General features: G+C 48.3%; 1 protein-coding gene across 1 annotated transcript in view; it reads left to right on the top strand.

The window, feature by feature from the left end:
- LOC138515798 (probable E3 ubiquitin-protein ligase HERC6) overlaps positions 1-17,563 on the top strand; it is a 2,700,520-nt gene that overhangs the window by 1,817,746 nt on the left and 865,211 nt on the right. Inside the window, exon 15 of the mRNA XM_069630524.1 lies at positions 6,461-6,559. Within this exon, the coding sequence (XP_069486625.1) occupies positions 6,461-6,559 (99 nt within the window). The remainder of the gene's footprint in view (positions 1-6,460; positions 6,560-17,563) is intronic.

Here is a 17,563-nt window from a genome sequence, read left to right on the forward strand (position 1 = left end):
CTGGATCGCTACCCATAGCTTGTGCCTGAATGACGAGAAGACTGATATTCTCTTACTAGGCGCCACAATCTATCTAAAAAAACTTAACCCTAAATACACCTTGTTCAACATAGACGGCAACCTGATTATAACGGCAAAGGAAACAAAAACCTTAGGCTTCTATCTCGATTCCGCATTGAACCTCAGGAGACAAGCTAACGCCACTGCGACAGCTACCGCCTATACCTACAAACTTATTCATGCATGTAAAAACTATCTTTCTACTAATAGCTGCATGATCCTAGCACAAGCATTAATCTTGTCTAAACTTGATTATTGCAATGCTGTCTATGCAGGAGCAAACAAACAAGTGCTAAACAAACTTCAAACCTTGCAAAATAATGCATTAAGAGCCGCCTTGGGCATTCCAAGATAGGACCACATCTCTGAAATAAGAAGGAGCCACAAATGGCTCTCTATTCAGGATAGAATCTACTTCAAACTTGTCTCCATCTCCCACAAATGTCTCTATAATGCTGCCCCTAAATACTTGATAGATAAAATCACCCTAAAAACATCATCCAGGCCTACTAGATCAGCCAACTCCTTCTGCATCATCTCGCCACGCTTCAATTTAAAAAGAGCCGGAGGTACCAGTTTCCCGGGACAAGCAGCCTTGCCATGGAATGCCCTCCCACTCAATTTACGTACTGACCCGAACCTCCACAGTTTCAGGTTCAATACCAAAAAATGGCTCCTCACCAATGACACGACCGCCTCCATTGTCTGAGTCGGTAAACTAGACTACATGCCCCCTCCACCAGCACCTATGACAACGCCTGCTGACAACTTCTCTGATGCACCCCGCCTTCTCACTGACAAATGTATCCTTGTACCCTGAGTTGTGTTTTGTCACTATTGTACTTAACTGTTATGCTTCCACGTTCCTACTACCTTCTGACGTTCTACTATGTATCAATTGTGTATTGTCACTATTCTACTTAACTGTTATGCTTCCACGCCCCTACTACCTTGACGCTCTACTATGTATCAATTTCCACTTCTATGTATTCATGTATCCTAAGATGTCTTGTAAAGCACCCATATACCGCAGGGTGTGGCACGCTGTATAAATAATAAACAAACAAACAAACAAACATGAGAGACCTAGTTCATATCTGAGGCAGACTATTGGGACACAATTAGGGAGACCTAATGTTCGCTTCCACAGTTTGGCCTCTATTACATCCCATACTATACATCCATAGATATTGGATTAGAATCCAAACCAAACAGTATTATAGGAACCACCTTTCCTATATAGAACCTTACAAGCGGCAGTATGGAAAATTTGCAAAGTTTAGATTTAATTATTTTCATTTGTGCTCCCAGCTTCATGACTTTTAAGTCAATAGATAGGAGGAGATGGCTTTTAGTTGGAAAGGATTCAATTGAGGCTCCCAAATAGGTCAGTTCAGATAAAATTTCTATGGGTAGATGGTCCAAATTCCAGGTGTAGGACTTAACTACCTTTTTCCGATGTTTATATATTAGTACCCTAGACTTTGTTGGATTAAGGGTTAGGTTATTGTTGCGAGCATAGATCTCCAATGCGGACAGGAGACGTTGGAGCCCAACCTGAGGATGATCCAGAACTACAACGTCATCCGCATAGGGTAACCAATTGATTTTTGTATTTTCAATACACGGTGCTATTAGGCTTATTTCATGCAGCCACCTAGATAAGTCAGCCATAAAAAGAATGAAAAGAAGAGGAGCTATCAGGCATCCCTGACATACTCCTCTCTCAATCTTAATAGGGCTTGACAATAGTCCAGATCTAGATAATCTCACACGCAATGTTGTATCATGATGTACCTCTCTCAAAATTGATAGTAGATTTGGAGGGACCCCCCAGGCGTCCAATTTCTTCCACAACAGATTCCTGTTAATTGTGTCGAACGCCTGGAAAAGGTCGATCCATGCCCCAAAGAGGGGTGGACCACCCCTTCGAAGAGTGTTCGCACTTAAGCAGCTCAAAATTAGGCCGTTAAGTGACGTTGACAGTCCCTTCATGAACCCTGTTTGCTGCCTAGGTATGATTCCCTTGGATTTGGCCCAGGTCTCCAGCTCCACCAATATTAGGCCGACAAAGATTTTTCTTTCGGCATCTAAGAGGGAGATTGGACGATAATTTGAGGCCAGTAATCGATCCCCCTTCTTATAAATTGGTATAACAATGGACTGTTTCCACGTCTCTGGCAATTTCTTTGAGGAGATTATGTTGTCAAATAGCTGTTTTAAAACCCGCGCCCGAAGAGTGTTCGCACTTAAGCAGCTCAAAACTAGTCCGTTAAGTGATGTTGACAGTCCCTTCCTGAACCCTGTTTTCTGCCTAGGTATGATTCCCTTGGATTTGGCCCAGGTCTCCAGCTCCCCCAATATTACGCCGACAAAGATTTTGCTTTCCGCATCTAAGAGGGAGATTGGACGATAATTTGAAGCCAATAATCGATCCCCCTTCTTAGAAATTGTTATAACAATGGACTGATTCCACGTTTCTGGCAATTTCTTTGACGAGATTATGTTGTCAAATAGCTGTTTTAAAACCCGCGCCCAAGTGGCTGGGTTAATTTTAGGATCGAATTACTAAGACCATTTGGTCCCACCGCTCTGGAGGAGGACGATTTCCTTATTAACAGTTCAAGGTCTGTAATGGTGAAGGCAAGCGACCACTGAGATATAATTTGTATCTCAGGGGTTGATGTATCTGAAGATACATAGACCTCCGAGAAGTGGTCGACCCACACCTGTTCTTGTATAATAGAATTCTGTTTCTGGCCAGGGGAATCATAGTTGGATTCAAGCACTGTCCAGAAATGTCTGGAATTCCTCAGGCATAGTGAGCCGAGCATTCTTTCTCTGTCCTGTTGGAGTACAAAATGCTTGTGTGATCGGATCCAATTTCTATAGTTATTATTCAGAATTCTAATGCCTTCTCTATAGGTCTCTACGTCACAGTGAGTTCTTCTTAGCACCGTCCTTTGTTGCCTCAAGCTTTTCTTCTGTTGCACAATTTGAACATTAAAGGTGTGTTCATGAACCATATGTCGTTTCTGGAACTGGGCATCTGATGGAGTCAAATTTGAGAGAAAGGAAAAGAAGCACTCCGGGTCACAGTATCCCGACAATTGTTAATCAGAAAGTTGATCAACCATAACATTCAGTTCATGATTGAGTACTTTCCCCCCCTCTATCAAATTTCCTAATGTGATTCCCTGCCAGATTGGAGGACAGCTTATGGTCGTAGAAAGAGAGAACTAAGTCACAATTAAAGCACGGGGTCGCCTTTAGCATTGCATGATCAACGATATTTCCATCTCCTATTTGAAATCTTTGACAGCTCTCAAAGAGTTTCCTAGAAGCAAAGAAATAATCGATCGTCGAAAAAGATTTTCCCCTGTGCCAAGTGGGAACGTTCGGGATGTCACCCCAAATGTTACCATTAAACAGATATAGGTCCCAGTCCCTCATGAAATGTACCCACGCTATACCATTAATGCTTTTGGATCGGATACCTCCTGTGGATGGATCTTTTGTGCAAATCCATTGTGAGTTTAAATCTCCGGCAAGAATAATTTAATCTGCTGGATATTGGAAGGAGTGGCTAAAACCTCTAGTATTCCAACTTGCTATTAATAAGTGCTGAAAAGGTTTGACTGTCTCCAGTTATGGATTAATCTTGCAACATGAACAACAAGCTTCAGGTGTGGATTTAACCAGCGTTTTATTGGGGTTAGAAACTTTATTCTTCTCATACAGGGAACCACAAACCCCCTTTGATGAGGAGTAATTATTTGTCATATTTCTCAAAGATGACAAATTTTAAAAAAAATCGAATCCCAGAGCAAATAGCTCCCTTTTGGCCAGCCAAACCAGATTTAATACTACTCTTGAGCACAGCCATATTCTTGATATTGCTGTGTTTCTTTCTTCGACAAATTCTATTTCATTTATGTCAACGGAAATGATAACCTCAAGGGCAGGTATTTCGGCAAATATTGCAAGTATACTTGCTCTGTTTAAATCATAACTAGGAAAAGGAGCAGCTCTACAACGTATGACAGTTTCATAGCGATCAGCTCTATTACAGATCTGATGAGAAGATCATTGCGCTCCATTTTTATTAACAAAAGTGTCTTTTACCTTTTCATGTAAAGATGGCATCAGAAAAGGTGAGTTTGAATTCAATGGAATCGGATGAGCTTTGTTTTGGGTTACTTCTGATCTCATTGCATCCTCAACATTATGTCGACATTGATGATGACATGTAGATGGGATTCCAATTTTGTTAGATACTATGTAATTTTCTATGAATAATCTAATCGCTTCTTGTTTGTCGGCTTTCAAGGCAGACCGGGTAGCCAAGAGGTGTGTTGTCTTGTCTGTTTGGCTCGCCCTTTTTTCCTCTGTACTAGTTTTTACATCTCTCTCATCCAAATTCCTTTGAGCTTGTTGCTTATTATCACTGTAAAGGGAAACAATAGGTTTATTACTCTCGTTTAGATAATTCTTTGTCTTAGTTTGTTCAGTAAGGTCGAAATCTTAATGGGACGTGGTAGATTACTTTGAGAAGCCATGTACAAATCAACTTCTTTTCTAATTTCTTGATGTCTCAAAGCGATATTCTTATCGACCACGTTAGATACCTTAGGGACATTGTTATTCACCTGACGACGACATTTAACACTTTTATTTTCCTCATAATTTTCAGCTTCTTCCAATTCTTTGTAGTTAAGGATGTACTTTCTTTATCTTGATTCATAGGTTCAATACAAGATTTTTTCAGAGTTAAGTTATAGACTAACTGACATTGAAGTATTTTGTTTATTTGCACCTCTTGCTTACAAAACTTACAGTGAAGAGATTCAAATAATTTCGCCAATGAGCCAATTGCCATATTCATGGCAATTAAGATCACTGCAATCAAAGTCGGTATATTCGCTGGCACAATAGGTACAGAATCCGAGGGAACACGATAATTTATTTTTCTGGGGGTAAGTGCTGCATAAGATGCAGCCAACATTGAGTTTTCTTGTCGCCCATGAACAAACGGGATTGGTGAATCAGATAAATTGTTTGACTGATTACATAAAGAAAATATAGATCGAATGGATTCTAATTCAATTACAGCAGGTCGAGACTGGTGTTTTCTATTATCAGAAGATGATTCAATTGTCTCATTATCATCACATACAGAGGCATTACTAGTGGGGATGTCAGAGACACTGATCGCAACCGGCAGGCAAGAAGTGCCTTCGTATCCGGCTGATAAGATGGAATCAGCAATACTTCTGATGTCGGGGCATTTAAAAGGATTTCTGCAGTTGTATCTCGGCAAACAATCAGGGGTCGTTCATTTGGATTGGCTTTTTCAATGTTTTCTTTACAAAAAAGCCTAATGTCGGCGTTAGTATGTTTTTTCAAACGTTGCAACAGCGCGCTATTAGTTTTGTTAAGATTTGAAAAGACACGCTGTAGCGTTGGAACTTTCCGCCGAGGTGTACTAGTTTCCAACTTACGCTTGTTAATAGCCGTACGCGTACTTATTGCTCAGGCATATTTGTTTTTAAAGTATATATACCGTTAGGCATCAATTTACAAATCTGCAGTAGAAAACAAATTAAACAATACGAACCGAGTAAGGTTTCAAGAGTACCCGCTAAACCGCTAACCGCTGCGCCGAAGCGGCAAAGCATGTACTTGCTGGCACTTGGCTCAGTGCGTGCGTGCTGGTGCACGCGGGCTCCCGGTGAAATAGGCGTTACGCCTAGGGGCCGTGGCTTAATCTGGAAAGGAGTAAAAGTGTATATAGATGATTTAAATACACTTTAAAGAGTCTCGTGCATATATAATAAAGAGTCTTTGGTGGTTTCACCCCCTGAGGTGGAGAAAACAGCTTGTGGACTTCAAACAGATGAGGTCACGTAGGAATTTGCAGCGGGACACAGCAAACAGAGCAGCATGCAGGGGCAAAGTGGGTACTTGCTGGTACTTGGCTCGAAGGATTTCCTTCTGAACCACATTTACATGGCGTTATGTGTGTCATTGCTCAACCTCCTCACATGACCTTGAAAATGTGCCAAGAGGCACAGAACATGTGTTGGCTCTACCATACAATTATATAAATATTTAATGCCAATGTGTCTTTATTATGTAATAATGTGCTCAGTAAATACAAATGTATGTAAAGTGCACGCACAAGGGTGTTTTGTACTGTTAGTATTGTTTCAAGCAACCACGCAGGTTGTTTTAAATGCCAGGGAGCTAAGTGATGAAACCTATCACCTCTTGTTTCCCTCAGAGCTGATATCTAGATATTTAATAATGTTTGTTAGTGCAGAGAATCATTTATCACAGCCGTACCATTTTATTTTAAAAAATATCCATTAACAATTTGTTTTTAATTTCTCTCCAACAGGAGGCTGAATTTTGCGTTGTGTTTTGTCGCTATCCTTTTACTCTCAACTTGCTTGCCAAGTTAAACGTAATTACTGCTGATGCGGCTATAAAACAACAGGTAACGTTTCTAAATGTAATGATATTGCAGATACACAATGTGCATGCCCTTTGGTCTTTTGCAATTGTGGTGTTCTAAACAATCAATTGCTGCCATCAGCAGCTCGATCTGTCACCTACAGACACCACCGAAAAGTTAGTATAACCATGATGTATGAAAAATGCAAAACTTGGCCTCAAAAATAATTTGCAAAGTACGACAGAAACTATATTAAGTTTTTCTTAGTCGTGCAGGTGTCAGGCTTACAGCAGAATAGACATTCTGTGCCAGTTTTATATTGACAGAACATATATACATGAATTTGTAGTGCAACAAAGATCCTTATTACAGATCTTTGAATGGAAATGCTGGATTGGCTAAATAATGTTTCGACATGAGGTATTTTATCAGAAATATGGCATACAATACCTTTGGTCATCGTCATGCATCATATTTCTATTTTGTTTTCAACCATTTGCATCCTCTTTTTAAAGATGGAAAGGGATTGCATCCAGTAGTAGTTTGTGCTGCTACATTATAATATTGCTTAATATTACTTTTTAAGTGCATAAAGGGTCCATTCTGACCTGTTTGTGCATTACATGCTAAAGGTGGTGCGAATATAGGCCTTTTACAGATGCCCAGTTTTTCATCCCCATTGATTGCCCCATCAAAAAAAAAATCATTGCTCTTTTGAAGGGAAGCACTGCTTCTCTTCAGTAGAAAAAAAGTCTTTTAAACATTGTGGGGATGCTTTTTTTTTAATTGGAGGGAATAAACATTTTCCATGACTATGTTGAGCGACCAAGTGTAGCGAGGGAGCCCGAACCAACCAATGGGTTATAATGGGTTAAAATGGTGCATTTTACAGAAAACTTCCTATGAACAACTGGGTAAAAAGCCACTGTTTAAAAAAAAATAAGGTTTTTATTAATTTTCAACAAAACAAAACAACTGGCAACGAACTACAATTATGCATTTCAATACTTCCATACAATATCAATGTTTGTCCGCTGCACCCCCTCCCCGTCCCGAGCCTATTCTACATCACCATTTTGCGCTGTTCCTCCCTAGGGCGCATCCCCTACTGTCCCTTCAGCAGAGCTATCGTCTTCTGGGCTTGCATGGTCTGATAGCGTGGCTGTTAATTGCCTCCAGGCTGTCAATGACTCTGCCTCTTCCTCTCCCCCTCTCAATACCACTTCACTCCACACCACAGTCTCCGCATCCGCCCATTTCCTAAGATCATACCACCATGCCCCTATACTAGGTCTATTCTTCGCCTTCCAACCCATTGCAATTCTGCGTTTAGTGAGAACATACGCCAGATCTTTAAATTTGCTAATGTGTTTTGCTTTACGTGGCCTAGGAAACCCTCCCACCATGCACGCCCACTCTGTTCCACGTCTAAACCAATTTCTTTTCTGCCAAGCGGTGGGCCACCTCCTCCCAAAATCTTCTTATTTCTGGGCATGCCCAGAACATATGGACCATTCCCGCATTCTCTCCGCTACATTTCGGGCACGTTTGCACTCCTTCGTTCTTAAATTTAGCAATGTTCTGGGGGGTCATATAAGCCCTATGGGTTACATATAACTGCGGTTGTTGTAATCTAGCGTTCCTGGACACTTTTTTGTGGTATCTCTGTACCCTCCCCCACAACCCATCACTTATTGGTTCTCCAATCTCCTCTTCCCAGTCTTACCTCAGCTGAGTGAGTTCTCTCCCCACTCTAGACATCAACCATTCGTATAAACGGGAGACCTCATGGCCTCCGTCTGATACATCGTAAAAGGGTTCTATGGACGAGTCTGGTTGACCTTCCAGCACCGCCCCAGGCCAAGCGTCCTTTATCATCCGCAACAACCTGGAGTTAGTAATATACTGTACTTTGTGTAGGCCCACATTTCCCACCAGATCTGTAAACTCCACCGCCTTCCCATCCTGCCATACGTCTCCAGGTGTTGCCAAACCGACCGGTTCCCATTGGCTTCTAATTATCTTCCTCAGCTGCTCATCTATCCCACACAGTGTCACCAGTGGTCTCTGCGGGGAACACAGAGAGTAGTTCTCCATAGCCCGGCACACCCTATGCCACATTTTCCTCCCCAAGTCCAGCATTCTTGCCCCACTTTCTTGGCGTCCTATCGGTGCCCATATCCATTCCTTCACGAAAAAGGGGGCACAATCCTCCTTTAGCAATCTGGGCTCCGGGGTGGGGTCATCCGAGAGCCACCTTGCTACATATTGCAATTGGCCGGCTAAGTAATACATCTCAAAATTGGGCAGTTTAATGCCCCCTCGTTCATACATATTCTGTAGTTTCCACAGCGCCACCCTATTTCTTGAGTTGCACCATATGAACCCCCTACACATATGCTGTAGTTTGGCAAAGAATCTCTTAGGTATCATGTATGGTATGTTCGTAAAGTAGTGCAGCAGCCTGGGCAACACCACCATCTTTAACAATGCCACCCAACCCATCATGGATAAAGGGAGCTTAGCCCAGAACTGCATACACCTCTCTATTTTGGCTAACACTTTCTCTGTGTTCTGTTTATGCTGAGCCTCTATGCTATGGTATATATCCACCCCCAAGTATCTGAATGTCTCTGTCCCCCATAGTATTTGCAGTATTGGCAGTTCATTCCGTGGTGTTCCTTTATATCTGACCAGATAGAATATACAATACTTTTTGGGGTTTACTGTTATGCCCGATATCACCGCATATCTCCCCATGACTTCCAGAATATATTGTAAGTTTTCTTCGGGGTATGTTAGGTACAGTAATATGTCATCCACGTACATTGAAATCGGATGTCTTCCCCCTCTTGTGTCTATCCCCACTTCTCCATATATCCGTCTCAGGTATATTGCTAAGGGTTCTAGTGCCAAAATGAAAAGCATCAGTGACCATGGACATCCCTGTCTAGTGCCCCTACCAAGTCGCCACTTTTCCGAGATGGTCGTCCCTGTCTTAACCCTTGCCACAGGTTCGCTATATAGCAGCCGGACCCACATCAGATACGTGGGTCTGACCCCAAATTCCTTCAAAGCCGCCATCAGCCAAGGCCACTTAACTGAGTCAAAGGCCTTTACTGCATCTAGCAAAATTATTGTTACTTTTTGGGAGTCCCTTTCTGTTTGTTCAATGACATAGTGGAGCCTTCTAAGATTATCGGATATACTCTTATGTGGCACGTATCTGGTCTGGTCAGGGTGTATGAGTTTATGAATGGCCGGTCTCAGTCTATTAGCCAACACCGCCATCAGAATCTTGCTGTCTTGGTTAAGCATGGACAATGGTATGTACGACCCACAGTCCGTGTCTAGTTTGTTGGGTTTCAGGAGCGGGATGATAATTGCCTCTCTAAGGGACTCTGGTAGAGTACCCTTGTCCAGTGCTTCGTTTAACATCGGCAAAAACGGGGGAAGCAACTCTGCCCTGTATGTTTTATAGAACTCCCCTGGGAGTCCATCTGCTCCTGGGGCCTTACAAGTGGGTAGTAGCTTGATCACTTCGTCTAGTTCGTCGAGCGTGATCGGGGCCTCCATGTTCTCCCTTGCCGTTGCGTCCAGTTTGGGGAGGTTAATATCAGCTAATGTTTCCAATACATCAATCTCCTCCTCCTCAGCTACATCTTTATATAACTGTAGGTAATATTTAAAAAAACAAGTGTTCACCCCTTCATGTGTATCCTGTAGTTGTCCTTCCGCCCCCTGCACTGCTCTGATTAATTGCCTGGGTGTCTCATTTTTGTATAACCAGGCCAACAGTCTGTCTGGTTTGTCTCCTTCTGCGTGTTGTCTTTCAACATACATTTTATAGTTTAGGTTGCACAAATGCTCCCAATGTTCCCCACACTTCTGCTGCAGCTGACAAATGGTCTTGGCTTCCTCTAGGGAGTGTTCACCCTCCCGCGCTAGTGCCTCTAATCTCTTTTCTGTTGCATGCAGCTCCTTTATTATCCCTCCATGTAGGGCTTTAGATTTAGAGATTGCCGCCCCCCTAACCACCACCTTAAATGCTTCCCAGAGAGTGCCCGCTGATTGTACTCTCCCAGTGTTGAGTTCAAAGTATTCCCTTATATCCACCCTCAGGTCCTCCCTGAATACTGTATCTCTCAATGATTCTGCTCTCAATCTCCATGTTGGTATTCTCGCCCTGGGGGGTGAGTTTTGCCACATCAATATCAGTGGTGCGTGGTCCGAGAGGACCCTTGTTTTATATTCCGATTTTACTACCACCCCTGTTGTTTCTAATGCCACGAAAATGTAGTCCAAGCGTGTGTATATGTTTTGTGGGGCAGAATAGTGGGAGTATTCCCTGTCTTGCGGGTGGTGCATTCTCCACACATCCGTCAAGCAGAAATCACTCAGTATGGCCCGCAGGGCCTTAGCAACCGGGCTGGGGCTTCCAAACATCTCATCTGATCTATCTAGCCTGGGGTCTAACGTGCAGTTAAAGTCTCCACCCCATATAACTGCTCCTCCTATATACGGACTGATCTTACTATACAAGGTCTTGTAATAGCTAGTGGCATCTTGGTTCGGCATACGTATTGATGATACTTACTTCTCTATTTTCTATTAGTCCCTTTAAGAGCACCATCCTCCCATCTGATTCTATTGTGGACTACAATACTGTAAAGGGGACATGTGGAACAATCCACGTAATGACCCCTCTGGCATAAGCAGAATAGGGTGCTCCTATGGTGGTTCCCCTCCATTTCCTTCCCACCACGGTCTGTTTTTCTTTCGTCAAGTGAGTTTCCTGCAGGAAGGCGATGTCAATCTTATGTCTTTTCAGGTACATCATAATCTTATTTCGCTTCATATAACTGTTTAGCCCCCTCACATTCCAGGTAACTATTCTAAGGTCTTCCATTTCAACCTATTCCTATTCTCCAGCATGGGGTCTGGCATGGATTCACATGCTCATGAATATTCCCCGTCGTCAGGCTGGGAATCCTCGGTAAAGAAAAAACCAGTATCAGTTTCGTTTCTGATCTGTCTTTCGTAGTAGTAACCAATCACTGGTCTCTGCGTCATACTGACCACAGCCAATGACTGCCCTCTACCTAAGCACCGCCTCTGGCAGCCATCTTCAGATTTTTACCGCACGTTCATGTGTTGGGATCCTCGCGCTACTGCTCTCGAGCGTTAGTGCTATTTTTTCACGTTTTTTGCTCAAAGACTTCGTTTTTCGGTCAAAAGAGCCTCAAGCTCCACCGACTCTCCATCCGATCAACGGGGACCCGTGTCGGATTCGTCTGCGCCCCTCAAGGGTGAAGATTTCGTCGAGCTATGCTTTGGAGGACTCCAGAAGCTTCTCAGGCCCGGACATGGCCCAGGAGAAGGGAAGCTCGACGCCCGGAAAGCTGTTCAGGGTCTGCCCAGGATGCCAGCTGCAGAACGTCTTTAAGGAGGACGAACACTCCTTTTGTCTCTACTGCTTACATGAGGACAAGACGCACGTGGAGAAGGACTGTGCGTTTTGCGGCAATATGTCGGAGCAGACCATGAAGGACCGCCATCAACATCTCGCCAACTGGCTGGAAGGGAAGAGCCCGTCTGGCGAGAAGAAGAGGAAGAAATCCGAGCGGTCTTCTAAGACCTTTGAGGACGCCCCGGCGACGGGGGTCCAACACAAGGCCAAGCACCGCGAGTCCGCTGGCACCGGGAGCGCCGAACGGTCGGGCTCTACGGGCGCCAGGCAGGGCGCACCCTCCCCGGCACCTTCAACTATGAGCCAATGCTCTGGGTCGGGTAAGAGGAAGGGCGAGCACCCGGCGAAGCTCCTGGAGAGGCCCCGGTCGAGCTCAAAGGCCCCATCGGAGGGGGAGCGAGGCAGTGCCCCCCCCCCCTCAAGGATAAGGCGGTGAGCGCACCTAAGGTGGTGAAGGCCTTAATCCATCCGGCCAAGCCCTCTATCGATACTGTCGCGGCGACCCTGGCTCAGCCTGTGGAGGCTACACCAGTGGTGGCGACCTCGGGGCTCAGAGTCTCCCTGCCACCTCGGAGGGAGTCCTCTTTTGTGCCCATCGATAGGACCCCCGTGAAATCCCCGGCGGGGAAGAAAAAGGGGGGGCAGGGCGTCGTCGTAGATTCGGCTTCAACCTCGGAGGAAGAGCTGATCGAGGTCTTAAGCCACGGCCCTGGCGTGGAAGAAGACCGGCCCGTCGGGATGGATCCCGACGCGGGTGACGACGACATCGTCGAGGGTGCCGACGGGGCCCCTGATCGCCCGTCGGATTCCCCTCTGCCAGCGCCGCAAGACAACTCGGCGGCCATTTTGTTGGCTATACAGTCCTTATGCTCAGAGATAAGGACGAGACTACCGTTGCCGACGGAGCAACCTCTCCCGTCGGGGGATCCTGAACCGGGACCTTCTGGCGTTCCCCCGCCCAAGAAAAGAAGGATTCACCCTCCACCTCCTTTTCAGCCGTCGCGCACCGTCCAGCCCTCCTCCCCGTCCACCCGAGGGGATGATACGGGGACTGACACGGCAGCGACGGGTACGGACGACGAGGTATACGACGAGGATCTACCGTCGTCACCTCCCACCAGGGCTTCTCCGCCCGACGAGATTGGTTCGTTCCACTCCATGATCGCCAGGGCATCCAAGCTTTTCCAACTCTGCCCTGAGGAGAAGAAAAAGGAAGGATTCCTTTATCAACGGCGCGAGGCCAAGAGGAAGACGGTCCTCGCGGTGCCTCTACTGGACGACATTTGGGATGAGGGCCTCGCCCTCCTCAAGAACCCTTCCACTACGCCAGCTAGAAGAGAACGGTACGAGAAGAAGTACCGGGTCCCGGACGCGGCCCCCCTGTGCCTCCGGGCGCAGCCTACCCCGGACTCCGTCGTCTCCGCGGCGGCCAGGAAGAAAGCGGGGGGGGTGCGGCCTCCACATCGACTTCCCCACCGGACGGCGAGGGAAAGAAATTGGACACTATGGGACGCAGGGTCATCTCGTCTGCAGCGACGACGATTAAAGCGGCCAACGCCTTGGCTATCGTGGCCCGCTACGACAGGGAGCTATGGTACAAACTGGCTCCCCTACTGGACTTCCTACCGGACGACAAGAGGGCGGATGCCCTGGAGATCCTACAGGAAGGTGAGGTGGCGTCGGACCACGCCATCACTATTGCGACGGACATCGCCGACACTGGGTTTCGCCAGTTGGGCAACGGCGTGTGCCTTAGGCGGCGTGGATGGCTCAAGGCTACGGACTTCCGTCAAGACGTACAGACCAGAGTCCTGGACATGCCGTTCGATGGGAACAACCTGTTTGGGAAAACAGTGGACGATTCCCTTCAGGCCATTAAAGCGGACACTGAGACGGCCCGGGCCCTTGGGGTTCTGCAGCAACGACGGACGCCCTTTCGGAGCAGCGGAGGCAAGGGCGCCTCCAAAGGTTCCGGCGGCGGTTTCTCCACCTACCGTCAAGCGGCCCGCTCGTCGTCTCAGGAGGCCTACAGAGGACGAGGCAAGTCTGGCGGACTCCGCCGTCGTCGCCAAGGAGGTCAAGGCGGCAAAGCCTCGTCGAAACAGGATTGAACCGACCGTGGGGTCGGGGCCCCACCGATGCACCCCGGTGGGAGGCCGGCTGGCGAGCTTCGTCAGCGTGTGGGAGTCCATCTCCACCGACCGTTGGGTGCTGGACGCTTTAGCCCGGGGCCACGCGCTCGAGTTTCAAAGAAGGTGCCCGCGCGTCCCCCCCGTGGCCAGAAAAGAGCTTCACGTCCCTCAGCTTCTCCTGGAGGTAAGGGCGATGCTCAGGAAGGGCGCCATCGAACTCGTCCCAAAGAGGCTTCGGGGCTCCGGAGTTTACTCGAGATAGTTCCTCGTGAAGAAGAAGACGGGAGGATGGCGCCCCATCCTAGACCTGCGACGTCTGAACAAATTCCTCAAGGCGCAGAAGTTCCGGATGGTCACCCTCCAGCACGTCCTGGGTCAGCTGGAGAAAGGAGACTTCCTGTCGTCGTTGGATTTGGAGGATGCCTACTTCCATATTCCCATCCTAAAGGGGCACCGAAAATTCCTCAGGTTTGTGGTCCAAGGGCGTCACTACCAGTTCAAAGCCCTCCCCTTGGGACTACGGTCGGCACCCAGGGTATTCACCAAGTGCCTTGCACCGGTGGCCTTGCACCGGTGGCGGCGCAGCTGCGCCGCGAGGGGATCCACGTCTACCCCTACCTTGACGACTGGCTCATCCGGGCAAAGACGAGGGAGCTCGCCGTGGAGCACACGGCAAGGACCGTCCAACTTCTCACAGACCTGGAATTCTCCGTGAACTACGCCAAGTCCACCTGGTACCCGCGCAAAACGCACTGTTTCTGGGAGCGAAGCTCGACACAGTGCCCCTTCTGGCCTCCCCGTCGGAGGAAAGGACCAGGTCCATCCTGGGCAAGGTACAGCGGATGTTGGCTTCCGATGCGGCCAAGGTGAGGTCCATCAAGTCCCTCCTCGGAATGATGTCTTCTTGCATCTACCTCATTCCCATGTGCAGGCTCCGGATGCGCCCGTTGCAGGAGTTCCTGGACGCGCGCTGGATCCAAACGACGGGCGGCTTCGAGGAGAGGATCACACTCAACGAGAGTTTCCGCCGCGTAGTCCGGTGGTGGGGCACCCGCGCGCATCTGACGGCGGGCATGGACTTCCAGACCCCAGACCACCAGGAGACAGTGACCACGGATGCCTCCCTGGAAGGGTGGGGAGCGCACACCGAAAATCTACACGCGAGAGGCCTTTGGCTCCCGACGGAGAAGTCCCTCCATATCAACGTCCTGGAGCTCCGTGCAGTGTTCTGGGCCCTCAGGTCCTTCCTTCCGTCCCTCAAGGGCAAGGTGGTGAGGATCTTCACCGACAACACCACCACCATGTTTTACATCAGGAAACAGGGCGGAACCAGGTCCCCAGCACTGTCCAAGGAGGCGCAGGACCTGTGGCATTGGGCCGTCGCCCAAAGGATGTTTCTGGTGCCGTTTCATCTGGCAGGGATAAAAAACACCATCGCCGACTCACTCAGCAGGGAGCTGCGCTCGTGCCACGAGTGGGAACTACGGCAGGATCTAGTGGATCGCCTCTTCCGACGGTGGGGCACACCCCAGATCGACCTGTTCACGACGGCGACAAACTCCAAGTGCCGGAGGTTCGCCAGCAGGTTTCCCCAGGCGAGGAGCATGGGCGATGCTTTCTCGTTCCCCTGGGAGGGCCTGTTCCTCTACGCGTTCCCTCCTTTGCCACTGCTAATCCGGCTCGTCAACCAGCTCAAGAGGTCACGGTGCAGGATGATCCTCGTCGCACCTGCGTGGCCGAGGCAGATAAGCTGCCGGTAAACGCGGATCTACTCTCCAGGGAAGGAGGCGCCATCCTCCACCACGACCCGAAATCGCTGAACTTGCAGGCCTGGCTCCTGCAGCGCTAGAGTTTGGCGGATACGACATACCGGCCGACTGCAGAGAGGTTCTTGCAAAGGCCAGGGCGTCCTCGACTCTTAAATGCTACGGACACAAATGGAAGAGGTTCTCTGTCTGGTGCCACGCACAGAAGATTAACCCTCTACGGATTACGGCTCCCCAGGTACTGCCGTACCTGCTGACGCTGGCCAAAGCTGGACTGGCACACGCGTCCATCAAGATTCATCTTGCTGCGATCTCCCGATACACCAGAACCACGGGGCGGACGTCCTTGTGGTCTCATCGTCTGGTGAAAGAGTTCATGAAGGGACTGTTCAGATCGTTCCCGCCGGTGAAGGCTCCGGCCCCGGCGTGGGAGCTCAACGTGGTGCTGACCAAGCTCATGGGACCTCCGTTCGAGCCTCTGCACTCGGCCCCGTTGAAGTTTCTGTCGTGGAAAACAGCGTTTCTTGTGGCCATCACCTCGGCACGACGGATGGGAGAGATCCAGGCACTTTCCTGCAAGGCCCCGTACTTGACTTTTCACGACACGAGGGTAGTGCTCAGGACGCACCCCTCCTTCATGCCCAAGGTACCGTCGGACTTCCATCTCAACGAACCCTTGGTGTTGCCTGTGTTCTTCCCGTCGCCTTCGTCGCCGGCTGAGAGGACTTTGCACTCGCTGGATGTGGCTAGAGCGCTGAAGTTCTACGTGGACCGCACAAAGTGTTTTCGGAAGACGTCACAACTCTTTGTGAACTTTTGACCTGTCAATCAGGGGAAGGCTCTCTCGAAGGCTTCCATTTCCAGATGGCTCTCCGGCTGTATCATGTACTGTCATCGGTTGGCAAACCGACCGCTGCCTGGCCGTCCGAGAGCCCATTCCACCAGAGCGATAGCAGCTACCACGGCGTTCCTTTCTGGTGTGCCCCTGCTGGACATATGTAGGGCTGCTACGTGGAGGTCGACGCACACCTTCACGAAATTCTACTGCGTCGATCGGGATTCCAGGGAGGAGTCCAGGGTCGGCCAAGCAGTGCTGCGCAACCTGTTCGCCTGAGGTGAGCCTGGTGAGGAGGTAAGATGCTTAATGTTGAGTTTGACGTAATGCTTAATGTTGAGCCTTTGCCACCTCCCGTGGTTGTGCATGTGTGTACTGCTATGTATTCTTTATTCATGAGCATGTGAATCCATGCCAGACCCGCATTGAATACGCATTGTGCCACAGTTACCTTCTCTTCATGTGTGACCGTCATATCCCGTCTGTTCCCTCAAACCATTACTTGCCCTACTATAATCTAGTCCCATTGTCAAATGTCCATTGACCACATTCTTCGAAGTCCACTGGTTCACTTATCCACCTGGCCTTCCGTCTGGTCCTCAGCCGTCGCTGGACAGTTCTGGACGTCCAACCACACTGTAGCCTCCTCTGGGGACTCGAAGAACAAGGCCCTGTTTCTGTGGAACACCTTCAGTTTCACAGGGTACATCAACATGTACCTGTATCCTGCGTTGCGGAGCCTCCTCTTGACAGATCCAAAGTGCAGGCGCTGTCTTTGTACCAGAAAGGTGTAGTCAGGGTATGCGTGATGGACGCTGATGCTCTGTGTATCATCCCGCCTTT

Source organism: Ambystoma mexicanum, chromosome 6q (genome assembly GCF_040938575.1).
Source record: "Ambystoma mexicanum isolate Mex_15411 chromosome 6q, UKY_AmexF1_1, whole genome shotgun sequence".
In the NCBI taxonomy this organism is placed as follows: domain Eukaryota; kingdom Metazoa; phylum Chordata; class Amphibia; order Caudata; family Ambystomatidae; genus Ambystoma; species Ambystoma mexicanum.